Here is a 19583-nt window from a genome sequence, read left to right as displayed (position 1 = left end):
AAACACAGGATATGCAGACCATACTGCATAATGATTTTCAATGACAGTTTGTTAATGAAGTAATGAGAACACAAACCATCCCTACAATGCCAAGCAGAATGTATACAGTAAACACCACAGTGCATTAGATTATTCAACAGAAAAACAGTTGGAATAGAAATAAAAACACTGACAATGATTCATGATATTTCATCATAGCAATCTTCTATATGTGGGTTTAATGCCAGATTAGTTTAATCCAATGTTACACTGACGTAACTTCATCTCACTGGGTCAGGGCTTGTTGGGATGTTGTCATGGGAACCTGGGTACTGATGGTGATTCGTTGCCTGGTCTGACATCGGATCATCCCTATGATGGCTCTTCTGAACCTGCAGGAAAATGTATCACAGTCAAATACAGTAGAGCATTAAAACATTAAAATAACTCACAACAAGGTTATAATAGTTTGGGATTTTTCATTAGTTTTATTTTAATTTTGTTGTGATTTTTTGTTTTCAAATTCAGTTAGTTTTCATTAGTTTTTATAGTGAGTTTGCTAGTTTTAATTAGTTTTTATTTTTTGGAAAATGCTTAGTTTTAGTTTAGTTTTTATTAGTTTTAGTGTTAGTTTTAGTTTTTTTGTAATGGGGTATATGTTGGGTGCCAGATTCAATAAGGTCACAATAAATGTTTCCTTTATTTCCTTTGTCTGATCCATCTCAGCCCCAATTAATTTATTAAGTCATAAAACCAGAGAGATGAAATAGATTTCATATCAACTAAAAAGGTTTACGGATGAAAAAAGTTGACAAAGACGACAACTAAAGACATTTTCACTATAATTTTAGTTAGTTTCAGTTAGTTTTGTAACAACACAATACAGTTTCAGTTAGTTATCTTTTTTAAAAAAAAACTCTCGTTTTTATTTTTATTTCAGTTAACGAAAATGTTTTTTCTTTTTTTTTAAATTACTTTATTGCAGGTTATGAAATTACAAATATTAGCAGCTTCATCACATATTCAATTCATCCGGCCACATTTATGCATTTTTATTTTACAAGAGGCAGTGCCAAAAGAATAAATAAATAAATAAATAAATATCCATGTTTAATTGTTTGCTTATTCAATAAATTATTTCATTGAGGAAAAGAAAGAGAAGGAAAGAGAAAAAAACGAAAATGTTTTTTCAATTCTAGTTTTGGTTATTTAGTTAGTTTTCGTGAACTATAATAACCTTGCTGCACACACAACATATTATCAAAGCATAATGAGGAGAGAAAGACTTACTTTTTGTTGGCAATAACATAAATGCAGGGGTTGTAAAAGGTGGAGGACTTGGCAAAGAGTGGAGCGATGATAGCCATGGAGGCAGGGATGGTCTTGGGGTCACCAAAAGAAGCCCAGAGACACACCAGGGAGTAGGGAGACCAGGCCACCAGGAACATGACAATCATTACTATGGACATCTGTCAACCACACACAAAGCAACACACAGATCTCATACAATGTAGGCAGAACATCATATGTAGTATTAAGCAGAGCATGACATTAACAGGATGGACACTAGCTACAGTGTCCTATAGCAGTGATTCCCAACCACTGTTCCGCCAAACACAAGTGAAAATCGTGGAAATCATCAGGTGTGCCGTGGAAGATTATCCAACTTCACCTGATTGGTACTCTAACAGGGTTTTTCGACCAGAGCCGGATTCCAGTGTGCTAGCCCGCTAGAGTTAGCCCACTAGCCTGTATCAAATAACATTGCAGTTAAACAAATCAAATAAATGAATCATACACATTTTAGTTGGTCTCTCTCAAACAAGTCGGTATTGGTCTTGCTAACGCTAGCACGCTATCGATCGCCGGCTAACGTTAGCAAGATATCGAGTGCTAAGATAGGTAGACATCTGCAAAGTCTTGAGCAGAAGATGTCATGTTCTTTACTTCACTTTCTACTGATTGCCCTGACTGGGTTGAGAACCCAGATAGCTCAACTGCAGTTGGAAGGGACATGACTTTGCAGGAGCAAGAAGAAATAACTGAACTGAGACAAAATCGTGGTCTAAAGCTGAGCTTTGCTGATCTACCTTAGACAGTTTTTGGCTGACTTCTGCCAACGAGTTCCCTATTCTGGGAAACAAAGCAGTTTCAGCTCTTCTCCCTTTCTCCACAACCTATCTATGCGAGCTGGGCTTTTCAAGCATGACTAATATAAAGACTAAGAAAAGAGAGAGACTCAGAGCTGTTGAAGATCTTCGTGTTTGTCTTTCTTAAAATCCTGCAAGAATATCAGCTTTGTGTTCAAGTAAAAAGGCCCAGGTTTCACACAGAGTAAGTAAATTGAGACTAGATTTTCATTTTATTTCATTATAAATACTTTTTGTGACATTTTTGTTTGGTGGTACACCATGTGATCTTTCTCACGTAAAATATGTTCCGTGGCTCAAAAAGGGTTGGGAAACACTCTTCTATAGAACCACATACAGATGCCCTCGGGTACCACATATTTGCAACGTACACAGTCTAATCTTCAACCAATGTAACTCCTTGTGTCACATGGAATTAAATACAATTGATGCCTAAAAATAGATACTGGGTCACAGTTACGAGGTTCCTGTCACACCGCGGTGTGGTCAGGTGTTTCATAGCCCTTTTCTTTCACTCTGTGAGGATTATCTCTGCTGCATTATTTGAATAAAAAAACTTTTAAGTTCACCTGCTCTGCATCTGAGTCCTGACAGTTACAATCTGAGCTGATTCACAGCCTGTCAAGACTATATTGATTAAAATTAAATGCAGATGCATGTAGGACAGGACAGGGAAAAATGCACACATTAACCACTTAATTACAGTTTTTCTCAGTCACTTTGGTGCATTTCTCACATCGCTCTTTACATTTTCACAACAGTTAATGTATTTCTCAAAACAATTAGTACAAACTGCAAAACCTAGTTGATAACCTGCAGAAGCATGTCACTTGTTCTAAATGGATCATAGCTCATTCCTCTACAGCAGTATTCATGTCAATGAAAGTGTCAGTGTCATCAAGATGAAAAGTCCTGACACCATGTTTATGAACAAGATAGTCAAATGTCTCTGTCATGTTTTCATTATGACACTTTACTCTGGAAATGTTTTCAATGCCGACAAGTCAGATCTTGGTGACGCTACCTGAAAATGCTCAAGACAGACTTTATACTATTTACACAGCCATTTGAAAACTACAGTAAAGTTACACATTACTGTATTTAGTGAGGTAACTGAGTACAAGACACTGGATATGTATGTTTCATATATCTACTGCATAAGCTCTTTGCAATTCTAATTTGTTCACATCATCGTGAACAAAAGAAAAAATACACCCTTATTTACAACAAACATAAACTCCCTTTGGGTAGAGCTGTGCACAACTGTAAACAATATTGCAGCACATAACAGAATTGAACATACAACATACATAGTACTGTAAATCATTGATGCACATCCAGACGTTCCTCTCTGTCTGGACACATAGTTTCATCTACATCACAGCCAATATCATCTATTGCAATGCAGCGAGGAAATTATCTGCTTGAGTTACCAATCCACCCTCTGCAGGACTCTGCTGTGATGGGGCGGCTGTGGCTCAGTTGGTAGAGCGGCTGCCTACTGATTGGAAGAGACCTAGACCATGGCAGCCTACATGTCAAAGTATCCTTGGGCAAGATACTGAACCCCAAAACGCCCACCAACGCTGCCTTCATCAGTGTATGAATGAATGTATGAATGAATTCCCAATGGTGGCAGGTGGCACCAGGGTGCCCTGGTAGCCTCCAACACCAGTATGAATGTGTGTGTGAATGGGTGAATGAGTCAGTCTGTAGTGTAAAGCTCTTCCTCCCTGCGCCTTCACCCCTCTTCCACAAGGCTGACCTTCCATTTCTGTGTCACAGTGTTGTAGAAATGGTTCATATATGCTTGTAAAGAGGGTTTATGGGGTTCAGCTCTGAGTAGAATTGGCAACTAATGCTTCACTAATGCTTCATCAGTGAAAGCTGAGGTTCACCTGAGAGAAACTGTTCAATTTAGGAGACATTTTCAGGAGAAAAAAAGGTTTTAAAAAATGTATAAAAATAGCTTGACAGATTTTGACAACTAGTTCAACATTTTTGTATGTAATGACTGAAGCAATGAAATGAGGACTATTAGTTTTATATGGAATGACTATTCAGCATTCACAAGTATAGTTAATTATGACTGACATGACATAAGCAAATGATAATGTTATAAAACAGCAGAGAGTTGTATGAAAGCACTTGATGCATGTCCAAAAGCATTTGTAATGTGTTGAAAGGAGAAACTGCTACTATGATGAGCACAAATATCTAAATGTTGTGGAGGTTCAACTAACTGTTGTAAATGTAAAGAGCGATGTGAGAAATGCACCAAAGCCACTGAGAAAAACTGTAACACACCAAGTGGACACTGGATTTGTTGAGGATCATTATGAATTTAAGAAGACTTCACACCATGTCATAGTTCCAGGGCACACTTCTTGCAGTTACTTGCAGGGGAAAAAACACTGATAGATTATTGATTGAGAGCCAATCGAGATGATGGACAACTTTTTTTAACCACTAAAAAGATGTAAAACACCGTCAGTGTTGCACTTACTCAGCAGAGAGAGACATGAAGGGCAACGGCTCAGTGTGGCTCAGTTTTTACCTTGGTGACATCCATCTGATCGGACCAGTCGATGTTGATGCTCTCCAGGCAGTTGCTGGTTTTGTATCTCTTCACTGTGACCGACACGTTGTAGTAGCAATAAAACATGATGGAGAGAGGCATCACAAAGTTCACAGCAATCACAGCCATAGTGTAAGAGATGAAGGAGCTGTGGAAGACAAGCAGAGTTAGTCATTATGATTTATGATGATTTATCATTAATATCTGGATTATGTTTGACCTGGCTGAGTTATACATCCTAATAATTAAGATTCAATTTAAATTAGCCTAAGTGCTAGTGTAGGTTTAATTTGTCACTAATGATTTAGAGTGTGAGAAAAAAAATAAGATTAACTCAGTCATGTAACAAAATGTTATGCATGTTTTATCAGTCTGTTGTGGCGAGTGCCATTTTCAATGTTCATATGTGTATCCTATGTTTACATTTTCAAGTTCCAAAACAGTTCATTGATCATATTTGTGGTTTTTATTGTAGTAAATAGTCTAATTTTTCAACTTGGATTTCATGATTTTTGGGCTCAATATGTTGATCAAGTAGGTTAAATCGCAAAAATAATTGTCAGATCATATAGGTGAAGGAAAAAACGGATACCAAATATGGGTTTAGTAAACATTTTTTATGTGGTACATGAAGGGCAAAATCAAAATTATTTAAAAACGGCCAAAATAGGCTCAGACTTAAGAATACTTTTTTACCTACTGCAATTGCACTTTATAATGACTCCCCTCTTAGTAAGGACAGAAGAATATTTATTTAAACTTTAGCTTAAGCTGCTTATACTGTATGTACACATCAAACTGTATTTTTGCGCATGTATTATTACCTTACCGTACCGTACCTTACCTTACTGTATCTTATCTTATCTTATCTTATCTTATCTTATCTTATCTTATCTTATCTTGTCTTATCTTATTGATACTGATCAACCCTGAGAAATGTGTGTTGGTGCTCAATCCTCAAACAACAATTGATATCAAAAATAGTCCAGGACAGCACTCCAATCAATTAGATGATATCCAGTTAAACAGTCCTTCCTCAGTGAACAAACAAAGTTTAACAGATTGATTATGGAACATAGTTTTATGTAGAACCTTGAGAACTGAGCTACAGCAGCTGTGACAAATCAATAACATGTTAAAGCAGTATAAGAAGTGACAGCAGTTATATTTGTTATGTTAAACCTCTGAAGTCCAGAAGATTTTGGTTCAAATTTGTTAACTTATGCATTAATTTCTTTCTCTGTTTAGCATCTTTCAATCTGTCCTTACATCACATGCATGGCTCCTTTTTCTACACACAAACTTGGCCATGTAAAAAGCCCCTATGCACTTTATGTGTTTTTTATGCACACTGTTCATTACACCTTATTTGTTTCACTGCACCAACATTTTTATACTGCATAATCATATTTATTCTGCACTGGAATTCTATCTATCTATCTATCTATCTATCTATCTATCTATCTATCTATCTATCTATCTATCTATCTATCTATCTATCTATCTATCTATCTATCTATCTATCTATCTATCTATCTATCTATGATTACACTTTCAACTGGCTTTCTCAGCTTGTCTACCTTTGATATATAAATACAGTTATCACTGTAAATAAAACATGCTCAGTATATTTTCAATAAATAAATGGACTCCAGAGGGTTTATATTAGTGAGCAAAAATTCTCATGAGTTTAGTTTAGTTAGTGCCAGTGCTAATGCTATAACATCTGCAGTGGACTAATAACTCACGCATCATTCTGTCTCCAGTTGATGGTGCATGTAGCTCCAGTGGGGTCGGGGGCGTAACCAGCCCAGCCCACGATGGGCATGGAGGACCAGAACACAGCGTTCAGCCATGCTGACAGGATCAGAAGGTTGTATGATCGCATTGTCATTTTCTGCCCTAGAGAGATGAGAGGGGAGGGGGATTATACTTTTTAGATTATATTTTCCCAATTATAACGAGCTTCTATACAGCAGTCGGTCTGGTTCTACGCTCTAGCATGGAGAAAAGGCATCTGACAAACATGTCAACATTTTTAGCAACGGAACGTCAGATATTTATATAGAGCTATAGAGAAGATACTGATCCAAATGAAACTACACATCTGTGGAATCAATTTGAAACAAACAAGGTTATTATAGTTAACGAAAACTAACGAAATAACAAAAACTAGAATAGAAAAAACTAACTGAAACTGTATTTTGTGGTTACAAAACTAACTAAAACTAACTAAAATTTTAGTGAAAATGTCCAGATGCAAGGCTGGTCTGAAGAGCTGGTTCTGTGGTTGGAGCCAGGTTGGACACACTGGAGGAGGTGGTGGGGTGGACATGGAGGTGGTGCCAAGTTCTAAGTATCTAGGTGTATACCTGGATAATAAGTTGGACTGGTCCCTAAACACAGACGCTCTCTAAAAAGGGGCAGAGCCGCCTCTTTTTCTTCTTGAAGCTCAGATCTCTGGACATGTGTAGTGCGATGCTGCAGATGTTTTATCAGTCTGTGGTGGTAGTGTGTTGTTTTATGCTGCAGTCTACTGGGGAGGCAGCATCACACACAGAGATGATCAGACTGGTCTAAAGAGCTGGTTCTGTGGTTGGAGCCAGGTTGGACACACTGGAGGAGGTGGTGGAGAGATGACCTGTCAACATGTTTGAGGCCACCCTGAAATACCAGATCATCTGATACACAAAACCTTTATGGACCAAAACAACAGCAGTGGACGGCTCCTCTCTCTCTGTTGCAGGACAGAGAGATTCAAAAGATCCTTCTCTCCTATTATTATTATTATTATTATTATTATTATTACTATTATTATTATTATTATTATTATTATTATTATTATTATTATTATTATTATTCTCTCCTACAGCCATCAGGCTGTCTCATTCCAGACTAACTGAATTTAGACAAGACAAGTGTGTTTTGGGGAGGAAAAAATAAGAGCATCTTTGGGCATGTGGAAGTTTTCACGCCATACTACTCCTTCCACAAAGTTCTCCACCATCACTAGATCTCCCAGGTCTCCTCCAAAGCCGCCTGGCTCGCCTCCGACCAATTGGTGCATCCAAAATGTGATGGAGGTAATTCCAGATCCTTCTCTGTTCACTAATACTATCTGTACATATTTGTGGCTCAGTTGGTAGAGCGGGTTGCCCCCCAACCAGAGGGTTGGTGGTTTGATCCCTGACCATGGCAGCCTACATGTCGAAGTATCCTTGAGCAAGATACTGAACCCCAGATTGCTCCCGATGCTGCGTTCATCGGTGTGAGAATGAATTCCCAATGGTGGCAGGTGGCACCGTTTAGGGTAGCCTCTGCCACCAGTATGAATGATGCATAGATACCTATGTCTGGTCTGCAGATGGTTAGGTAGCGGTCGATGGCCACCACAGTCAGTAGGCCGATACTGGCCATGCCAAAAAAGATGTTGAGAGCTGCATAGATCTAGAGGAAAAAACACAACAGAAATGTTTACTGTTGTTATCATAGGCCCCTGGAATGTCCTGGAGGTTTAAAGGTTGCATAAGTGTGACACAAAGAGTTATTGGATTGTCTTCAGTTCAGTGTTCTTACTTATTAATCTTCCAATTAATTCAGATTAATCAAGTACATACTTGGCCGAAAAACTTTTTGAAATCTCAAATAGTAAAAAAGCCTATTTAAATCTTCCAGGGCCCAAAGTGACATTTTCATTTTTTCCTATTGACAGTAAAAAACACAAAGATAGTACATTTATGATGCTTTATTACAAATAAAACAGAAAGTCAGAAAGTTAGAACCAATGAATGTTTAATCCTTGATTGTGTTTCAAGCTAAATTGTTCATCAATTATATAAATAGTTGCTTGTTTATGTTTTTGTCACTGGAGCAAGTGTTTCTAATCGTTCAGCTCTGATTTGAACAATGGTATAACCAAGAAACTTGTAGAGAATCAAAGCTCATTCAAAACTTGCTGATTATTATCTATCAAATTTACCATGTTTGCTCCAGTTACGTCTGAGTTCATTCAAATAGAAATTCACAACAGTTTGACAGATTTTCTATGCACCACACAATAATACATATTAATCTGTAACATTCAGGGCAGGTTAATAAGTTAACTGGTTTACTGTATGCCTATGGCTAGCAGTACTCTACATTTTACCTGAATTCCAGAGGACGACACTAGTCGAGAGGAAAGAAATGCAGAGTTTTCAGGCTTTAAGGGAGAAATTTGATTTGGAGGCAAACTAACTTTTTCGTTATTTTAAGATGAGAGATTATTATTTAAAGGAAATAAAGTAAAAAGAACCCAAAGAACAGAACATGATTATTAAAATAATGATAAATGTATATGAAGGGAGAACATGTAGAGTAATCTCAGCTGTGGGGGTAATTCAACTGTCTATATTAAAGGAAAATGAGAAAAAGAGCTTGGAATAAAAATAACAGAAAACGACTGGTATAATGTGTGCAAGTTCAACACTCAGCCACTGGCTCTAGGGCAGGGGTCTCAAACTCGCGGCCCTCATGACGATATTTTGTGGCCCCCACCTTGATATGGAAATTTAATGTGAGTTTTATATGAATGGCACTTGTGTGTGGAAGGTCCCTTTAATTACTTTTTTTGTGGTAATTTTGTGTCTTTTTTTAACAATTGTGTGTCTTTTTTAACAATTGTGTGTCTTTTTTAATAATTTTGTGTCTTTTTTTAATAATTGTGTCTTTTTTAAAAATTTTGTGTCTTTTTTTTAAATAATTGTGTGTCTTTTTTAATAATTTTGTGTCTTTTTTAAATAATTGTGTGTCTTTATTTTAGTAATTTTGTGTCTTTTTTGGTCATTTTGTTTATTTTTTAAGTGATTTAGTTTTTTTCTGTCATTTTGTTTCTCTTTTGGTCATTTTGTGTCTTTTTTAGTAATTTTGTGTCTTTTTTTGGTCAATTTGATACTGCCTCCAGCAGCCCCCGGATAATTTGAGTTTGAGACCCCTGCTCTAGGGTATGGCAAGAATTTGGGTGGAAGAACGTTATAAGGTTTTTCATAGTACCAAAGATTAAGGGGAGATACACACCAGATCAGAAATCATGTTGGAGGTTGTGTGGTCAAGCGGAGGCAGACCATACACATGTGTTTTAGAAATGTCAAAAGATGGAGAGATATTGGGAGGGAGTCTGGAGTGTGCTGAGGGAGATACTGGGATATGAGATACCAAAGACTAGTCTGGTATTATATCTGGGGAACCTCAACAAGAGGAGGTACAAGGAGATAAATACCTGGTGAAAGTATTATTGCACTGCAAAAAGTTGGGTGAACTCAAAATTTCAAGGCAACAAACAAATAAAATTTTAAGTTAGACAATTAAACTAAATATTTTAAGTTTTGTTTTTGTGTTTGCTCAACTCTGAATTTCTCTGGCACGATTAACGCCGCTATGAATGTCAGCTAATGTTGTGACCACAATTTTGATTTAGCATTGATACGCTAATGGCTACTCTTGTAGCTGTAACAAGCAGCGCCGCTGGCATCAGTTAGCTGCTAGCATCAGTTAGCCGCTAGCTTTCGCTAATGACCGAATTTCACAACAAAGAAATAAGAGTTAGCAGAACTATTGTCCCTTGTTGTGAACCCCAACTTAAAGATATAAGTAACAACAACTCACAAACTTGTTTTTGAGCAGACAACTGGCTTCCTTTGTTGTGCTAACTTACATTATTGCCCTAAATGTCAATAATTTATATTTCCAAGTTTTACCAAATCACTGTTTTAGGTGAAAAAAAAACAAGTTGGCTTTTTTGCAGTGTGGTGGCTCGCAGGAAGGCAATTACAAGGGCCTGGTATAAGGTGGATCCCCCTATTACAAGGGCGTGGTATAAGGTGGATCCCCTATTACAAGGGCCTGGTATAAGGTGGATCCCCCTATTACAAGGGCCTGGTATAAGGTGGATCCCCCTATTACAAGGGCGTGGTATAAGGTGGATCCCCCTATTACAAGGGCGTGGTATAAGGTGGATCCCCTATTACAAGGGCCTGGTATAAGGTGGATCCCCCTATTACAAGGGCGTGGTATAAGGTGGATCCCCCTATTACAAGGGCCTGGTATAAGGTGGATCCCCCTTTTACAAGGGCCTGGTATAAGGTGGATCCCCCTATTACAGGGGCCTGGTATAAGGTGGATCCCCCTATTACAAGGGTGTGGTATAAGGTGGATCCCCCTATTACAAGGGTGTGGTATAAGGTGGATCCCCCTATTACAAGGGTGTGGTATAAGGTGGATCCCCCTATTACAAGGGCCTGGTATAAGGTGGATCCCCCTACTAGAGAACAGTGGCTGAGTGTTGTGGAGGAGATTTATGATATGGAGAGGTTAACACACACCTTGAGAATGTGGGAGGAACAGTTTGAAGGGAAATGGGAGAAATGGAATTAGAAAGGGTGAGGGTGATAGCACTAGTTATTATAGTAATGATAACTGAATAGGACAGAATTTGCATTGTGACTGAATGGAAGGAGCAATAAGCTGCTAAAGGAAGTGTTTTTGTTTCTTTTTTGTGCATTGTATTGAAATGAAAAAAACTCAAATAAAAATTAAAGTTAAAAAAAAAAAGAATTCCAGTGGACGGATAGTTTAGAGACAACTATGATGTCATGTGTACACTTTGAGAATTCAGTTGCAGCAAAGGTACACAGCAGGTACTTTTCAGGTGAAATACTTGACTCTGGTTCTTACTGTAGGCTAGTAAAGTATGGCTCAACATTTCTGTACAACAACAAGGATTGAGAAAAATCATAATCTGCCAAAAGAATCACGCGGCCTGCTGCACCAGCTGAAGTAAATGAGCTTCAGCCTCACGAGCTGATTCTAATGGCTCAGATATAAGCTAATAACTCTGCTTGGTGAAATCAATACATTTTAAAAGAATAAGTAGAAGTATGTATATGAATACATTCTCCTGCCCAGCAAGTACTTTGGTGGTCGTGAGAAAAGTAGAGGTTCATTAATGCAGGAACGCCTTCAGGGAATTTTTAATTTTTAATTTGATTTGATGGTCAAAGGTCAAAGGTCAGGAGGAGGGGTCAACTTTAAATGCTGTGTTTTCAAACAGCAACCAACAAATCCTGCATTTAAATTCCTTTACTGTATACCTATATACACTGTAAAAAAAAACCCGGTAAAAACCAGCAGCTGTGGTTGCCAGAACTTTACCGTAATAAATACTGTAGAACCTTTTTTTAAAAATATTACGGTAAAATGATATTAGCACTGTTAATTTCAAGTTTAAGATTGCCATTTAATTCCATATTTTACTCTATAAATAAAATGTTTTTTCCATCAAAAGAAACACTGTGTTGCCATATAATTGACAAGAAAATAAATGAAATATTTTACCATTAAATATTACAGAATATTTCTGTTAGAGATATGGTGTTTAGTACATTTAACAGTGAGAAAAAATATTTTTTACAAAAGATAAATGCAAAAATCACAGTGATGATTGTATATATATATCACATTAAATACATATTTCAGTGTATTTTACAGTGGAGTAATGTATTTCTTAAAAAACAAAACTGTAAAAAATATTGTTTTGTCTGATATATACATTTACAGTGTTTCATTGTTACTGAAACTGAATTAACTCATTTATCATTTTACGATCTTTTACTGTCATGGTTTAGCAGTTTTTCACCGTAAAATCTACAGACATTTTTTACAGTGTATCAAGTCTGGACAAGAGCTGTGATTTAGGCACATCATTATTCATTCTACTTCCAATTCAGGGGGCAACATTGTGACTTTAAAACAATTATTGATTCATCTTGATTGAAATCTGATTTCTTTACATAGGAGTTGTGTTAAGTTGCTGCTGATGAAAAACCAACATTTTCCTGCTTCTTTTAAATAACAAAGTATTGGGGGACTTTTCCAAAATCTTTCACAAAATAATCACAATTGATTTAATAATGAACATTTTTTACTAGCTCTTGTCTGGACAGACATGGCTGTGAACTGCCATTTAACAGTTATGCAGTAATTCCCATTTGGATATGAGATGGAACAAAACATAAGTGGTTCTTATTTAATGGATTAATTTAGAACATCTTGATATTCCCTTTGTAATATTGCTGAAGTAGTTGTGTTGGGTGGGCCATAGAACCTGCCAACAAGTTTACACAATAAACCAGTCTGCAAAACCAGCCATATAGAATGGGACCTTGAAGATAGAAAAAACATGCACCGCCCTAATATTAACATTTCATTTTCCGCCATCTACATGAGTTATCAATATTGATGTGTGTTGCAAGGTTATGTCATTATGTCATTAAGGTTAATGAAAACTAACAAAATAATGAAAACTAGAATTGAAAAAACATTTCTGTTAACTGAAATAAAAATAAAAACAACTTTAAAAAAAAAGATAACTAACTGAAACTGTATTTTGTGGTTACAAAACTAATTAAAACTAACTAAAATTATAGTGAAAATGTCCTTTGTTTTCGTCTTTGTCAACTTTTTTCATACATAAACCTTTTTGGTTGATATGAAATCTATTTCATCTATCTGGTTTTATGACTTAATAAACTTATTGGGGCTGAGATGAATCAGACAAAGGAAATAAAGGAACATTTATTGTGACCTTACTGAATCTGGCACCCAACAAATACCCCATTACAAAAAAACTAAAACTAAACTAAAACTAAGCATTTTCCAAAAAAATAAAACAATTAAAACTAGCAAACTCACTCTAAAAACTCATTACAACTAACTGAATTTGAAAACAAAAATCACAACAAAATTAAAACTAATGAAAAATCAAAATCTATTATAACCTTGCTATGTTGTTCGGTGAACTAATGTACATGATTCCACCCACCTGACAACCAGTGTAGCCAAATTTCCAGCTGCCGTGGATGTCTGAGGCAGCTGACATGGGGTAGCCGATACCTGCCACTCCAACGTCAGTCAAAGCCAGGTTGATGATGATAAAGTTGGTGGCAGTGCGCAGCTCCTTGAACTTCACAAACATTAGCAGCACCACAATGTTGCTTGCTAAACTTATGACACCTGACAAGAGAAAACATGTAAAAAGTGTCACACAACTGTATTTAATACAAGTCAATAACTCCCATCCACAACAAGTGAAAGTCTCAATAAGAAACTAAAAAAATAAGAAAAATACACAGACACACACACACATATATATATATATATATATATATATATATATATATATATATATATATATGCCCTACAAAGTCTAACTGCAGTAACTACACAATGGGTGAAACTGAGAAAAACTGCTTTAGAGTATTTTAACATTTTTTAACTGGCCAGCTTAAAAATCCTGACGATTTATTCGACCTTTGACCCCAAAGTAGTAGTAGTAATAGTAGTTAGTGCACTCTGATTTTGCTGTAAAAGGTTCTAATAGTAATACAGAAACAGAGTGCAGTAACTATAATGTTGTTGTCTTTTTTCAGCTTTTATATTTTGTTTTCAGTGAATAAACATTTTCAAATAGATTTTTTTATCAGTGTATTTAAAAGTGTTCAACTCTATCCAAATATGTGTGTATTTTAGACTTAATATTATAAAGAATTGTTATATTTACGTCTTAATATAATTTTATCTCACTTTTTTACTTCATCACTATCTAGATAATAATTTCCATATCAGATAAACGTATAATTTCTATTATTTTTATGTTTAAATTAGTATATATATCCAAAGCAGACCGTGGTAAGTGCAATTACTGCTTGGTTTTGAGTTGGATTTTTTTTGCTTTTTATATAATTATTTCTCTGAATTAAAGCAAAATTGAAATCTAAAACTTTGACACAAGATAAAACAGACATCAAGGAGTTCATTTTTAGTTATAACTCAATTTTGACCAAAAATGTAGTTACTGCTGTTAGACTTTGTAGGGCGGTATAAAGCTCATATGATTTGCTGGCAGTAGCTGATCACATGTGTTACATAAGAATTATTGCTGGACCAAGGCTGTCCTCAGTAGTTTCATTTGTGCTGACAAGTCAAATGTCTGCTGTGAAGAAATTCTGAGTGCAGTTACCTTCAGATACTGTAAACAAGCAAGAGTGTTGTGTTGTGAGCAAGGCTATAAAATTTAGGTTAATTTTTTTCTTTTTACAGAGAAGACAAAAATAAATCAATGTCATTAACGAAAATGTCAATCAAATTCAAAATCTGAAGAAGCAGATCTTGTTTCCAGTTAAATTGTTTTGGTTTCCAAAGGGGTTCATGAAGAAATGAGAGAAAATAGTTTTGGTTTGAAGACTCAGACTGTGTCAGAGTTCTACGGTTGACTTGTGCTTCATGAAGTTGCCATTGGAGAAGTGCAAAATAAAGAATTCTGAAACAAAAAAACCTCCCACATGCAATGCAGTGCCAACACCTGGAGAAGTTACATAATGCCATCTCAACAGTTTTTTAGAGGATAGCAATGGACTAACTTCCTTTTACCCATCGTGGCCCAAGTACCCAAGTTTTTTTAATCTGTTTTGCAGATCAACTCTTCATATATGTAATTAAAACTCAATTGTGAGATGTACTGAGCGTATTTCCTCCTTTAAAAAGCCATTGACTCCTGAGAGTTACATAATCTGACTGTATCAGGTTCTACTGAAGAACATCAAGCAGATGAATCACACTGCAACAACACAATATTCACATTAGTTATCATGCATCATCTATCATCTATCTATGGTCCCATTAGTCTTTTCTTTGTTACCTGCAGTAATAAGATATCCAGCCACTATGTTGTGCTCCAGCTGGGTAAAGGCACTTTCTCCTCCATAAGGTGCTTCGTGATCTGAAATATTGATTTCAGAGCCAATCCCCATTTTCTGAGGTGTTAACAAAAGCAAAAGTATCCTTAATTAAAGTCAGTCTTCCCACTAACAGTCATGGAAGTAAACTCACACAGAGATTAAATAAAAAATACAAAAACTGACAAAAAGAAATGTAGAGAGTCACTGTTGCAAAATTCTTGGTCGAACTCAAATCTGGAGGGTATTGTTGTGGAGAGGTGGGGGGGAGTAAATGTGGAGGGATTATCACATACCACTGCTCCCCCGTTAGCTACAGGCTGCACCACAGGATTACTGCAGCTCACGTGGAGTTGTTTGCGGGTTGGGCTCTGGCCAGCAGCTTGGAAAAGTAATGCCTGGAACTTAGATTGAAGACTTTCCACTTCACTGAGGTAGCCTATCTAAATTACCTTTACATAGCGCAAAGCTGCATTGTCATTTACATTTCAAGGGATATAGGATATATATACATATGACAATAACATGACTAACTAGAAAATTTCCTCTGGGGAAATTCTGAAAGGGCCACGGGGGCTACTGCCGGTGGGTGTACACTATGATGAGATTCTTCAGAGATTTATAACAATTAATATGCTAGTAATGTTATAATACTATATAATATACAAGGAGCACACCTACAACAAGCATTCAAGTATTTATTACAACCCTTATGCGCGCAATTGTGTGTGTGTGTGTGAAGAAAATTGCATAAAGTTACCTGTGTGTGTGTGTGTGTGTGTGTGTGTGTGTGTGTGTGTGTGTGTGTAATTAAAATCACATAAATTTACCTGTGTGTGTGTGTGTGTTTGAAGCATGTGTACCTGGAGGAGTGTGCGCGCTTACGCGCATGTTTGTGTGCGTGTATCTGTAACTGTACTCACATCAAAGGATCAAAGGCAATCAGAGCAGAGCAATCAACAGAATTAACTGCCACCAACTGCCAATGTCCCGTAACAGTGACAGCAGCCAGAGGTGGACAGACTGGAATTTCTGGCCTCGAACAGAAAGCATTTTTGGCAAAACCATAATACCTATCATTGATCCGACTTCACTTTGAGCATCCTGAAATTCCGTTCAAAAATTCGTATTCCGTAGAGGAAAGTAATAGCACACCAATCCCGATCAAACCGCACGTTTTGATACATAATTTATCAGTAGCAGGACGAAATTGCGTCCGGAAGAGGAAGAAGAAAAAATCCACAGTATAACAGTAGTGCTCGGGGTTTTGCAGTATGTGACCAGTGCTCCGTGCGATTGCCCCGTGGCCCTAATAACAGTCCACATATGGAGCAAGTTGGAGTGCATGGATGGTTAAAAAAAAAAAACATGCATGAGGCCGCTGTTGATATCCAGTGTCAAACCAGAAGTGACTTGTTTTAACTTACATAAGTGTTACGTGCCAGAGGACTGTTTGTGTGTGTGTTTCTGCCTCCCCCCTATGAAGGTATTATTGGTGCAAAAGATTTGAGCACCTCAAACTAGTGGTCGACTGATACAGGTTTTTTAGGGCCGATGCGGATACAGATTATTTTGACATCAGTCTCAACTGATCCCCGATATGAGCTGCCGATTTTTTTGGGCCAATTCTTGAAGCCAATATTGCCTTTTCTCCCTCCATTTACATGATAAAAATGACACAATGATAACAAATGTTACACAAGTCTCAATTTAACCCATTTAAGCCGGGAAAGCATTACCGCATTTCTACCATTAAAACCGGGGGCGCTCTTGCATTATTCTTCCATTAAAGACGGGAAAGCGGATACGTCGTTTTGTAGTATTTGTAGTTTTTTCCACCTATTTTCGGTCTCTTGGCCAGTTAAATGCATCAGAATACATGTGGGAGTGTCGCAATGCATCATGGGACTTTTCCATAACTGAAATCATGGTGGAAGACGACTATAGCGGAGGGAGCTCAGATATAACAGCTATAAGCTCTCAAATACTTTTTGAATTTCATTTCTATCTGCTACAGAGGCTGAAAAATACATTATTTAGTAGGAAGCGTTGACACTTCTGTTGAATTTACAGAAAAACTTCAGGTTTTAGGGGATTATTTTAAAATTGCCCAGAGGTTTTACAGGCATTATTTTCCAGGCGTTTTAGGCCTAAATGGGTTAAACGAAAAAAGAAACATTTATTAACAAAACATATTAACAGTTGGATATCAAACAATGTGTATGTTGTTCTAGGCCTGGAGGTGGTGGCGCCTCAGATGATCCACATATTTGATGTGTTTTTCTTTTTTCTGGTATCAGCAGCAGCTCACCAGAGAATGGAGATGTTGCACCGAGCCTCGCCTGCTGTTGGTCAGTGAAATGGAATAATTGATCGGTGGATGCACGCACGTATCGGCCGATGCCGATACAAGTAAAAAACCCAAATATCGGCCGATATATCGGTCTATCTCTACTTCTAACAGTGGAATTTGTAGTTGTGTACAGTGATTGTGTATGCATATCAGTAAATTTGAAGTCACATACTCTATGAGTTGTGTACGTGTCGATTTTTTTTCTACACAAATACAACACAACACTAACACATTCACAAATTCTTAATTACAGGTGCACAAATCCTATTTTACAAGTTTACAAAAACTGACACGCTCACATTTTGGTCCTATTATTGTCGTATATTTGGTGCAAAACATATTTGTGTCCCTGTATCAAACAATGTGAAGTTGTGGACAAAATTTGAATATGTGCAAATCTGAATGTGAAGGCCCTCTCCTCTGATTGGCTGTGGGATCAGTCGATCTCAGATCAGCACCCGCCTTTTGCTCCATAGACTGAATGCACAGATCGTTCTGCACCACAGACCTCAGTGGAGAGGCGCAATTTGTGATTTGTAGTTGAAGGAAACAGAATCTATTACTCGTGGAGAAGATTCGAGCAGTTGTTCTTATTAATTTGTGTTTGTGTTTTAAAAGAACACAAATATTTTTGTGAGAAATTATGTCACATACATTGAACATTTATTGCACCGGCCCAGGTCGGAGACGGAGCAGGTCAAAGCCCCCGTGCCGCTCAGTAGTGGGAGTGTGCCTTGTCCTGGAGCGCCTCCTCCTGGAGGAGAGCAGCAATGACCATCTCTTTACAGCAGTGAGCTAACAGGCTTCTCTTTCACTCATTCAGTCAATCTGATGGAGAAGAAAAATTCCTTCAGGACATTTACAACATCAGGACTGTAAACAGTTAACACTCTGTCTTTTCTCCGTTTATTTAAAAAGACAATTACCCAATTATACATTCTTCCTTCAACATGCATTCTCCTTTGTTTAACCCTCTGGAGTCCATCTATCTATTGGAAATATACATGTTTTATTTACAGTAATAATTGTATTTATATATGATATGTAGACAAGCTGAGAAAGCCAGTTGAAAGTGCATCATAGGAGCTTTCACAGTGTGACATTTATGTTTCTAGACCATTTTTAAGTTGTGAATTTTCTTTCTACAATGAAAACTATTACTATCAATGTTGAAAACATAATTTACATAAAGAAAACAATTGTGTGAAAGAATTCGGTCAACCTCTATTAACAAAAATGGGGTTTAGCAAATAGCAAGGGAGTTGGTATAAAGTAAAGTATTCTCAAGGAAAGTATGGGTACTTTAACGTTGTAAGTACAAACAGTATCTTTAGTACAACCATAGACTGCATAGGGTTCAACTAAATCTACCTCCCACCACCGAGGAAGACCTTACATCAATCCATAGACTGTATGTGTGAAGGGGTCAGTTTTTAGTGTGTTTTTAGTGTTGTTTGTTGTTGTTTTTTTTCCTCTGTATGTCTCCCTGGGCCCTCCCATGAAACAGACGGTCACTCTGACACCCAGAGATGGGAGGGAGCAGAGACACCTGGGGTTGATTAGCATGGAGGGACTCCTGTGAAGGGATAAAGGAGTGTTGAAAGACTGCTCACAAGGAGCAGGCAGCCATGGAGAGCCAGAGAGCAGCTTTTGGACACAAGCAGTGGGCAGCAGCAACCAACATAGTGGAGGAACCACTGTTAGCGTGTCGACTTTAGCCTTGGCTTCTTCCGAGGGGACCTGCGACGTGGATG

General features: G+C 37.2%; 1 protein-coding gene across 1 annotated transcript; it reads right to left on the bottom strand.

The window, feature by feature from the left end:
* Positions 1-75: 75 nt before the first annotated feature.
* On the bottom strand, positions 76-15699 carry rrh (retinal pigment epithelium-derived rhodopsin homolog). The gene is made up of 7 exons (XM_059352936.1): positions 15440-15699; positions 13565-13755; positions 8055-8154; positions 6456-6609; positions 4687-4855; positions 1270-1448; positions 76-371 (listed from the first exon to the last, which is right to left on the bottom strand). The coding sequence occupies exons 1-7, from the start codon at positions 15549-15551 to the stop codon at positions 266-268; spliced, it is 1011 nt and encodes a 336-aa protein (XP_059208919.1). The 5' UTR covers positions 15552-15699; the 3' UTR covers positions 76-265.
* Positions 15700-19583: the final 3884 nt, after the last annotated feature.

Source organism: Centropristis striata, chromosome 16, assembly GCF_030273125.1.
Source record: "Centropristis striata isolate RG_2023a ecotype Rhode Island chromosome 16, C.striata_1.0, whole genome shotgun sequence".
Lineage (NCBI taxonomy): Eukaryota > Metazoa > Chordata > Actinopteri > Perciformes > Serranidae > Centropristis > Centropristis striata.
This window is presented reverse-complemented; position numbering and strand designations above follow the sequence as displayed.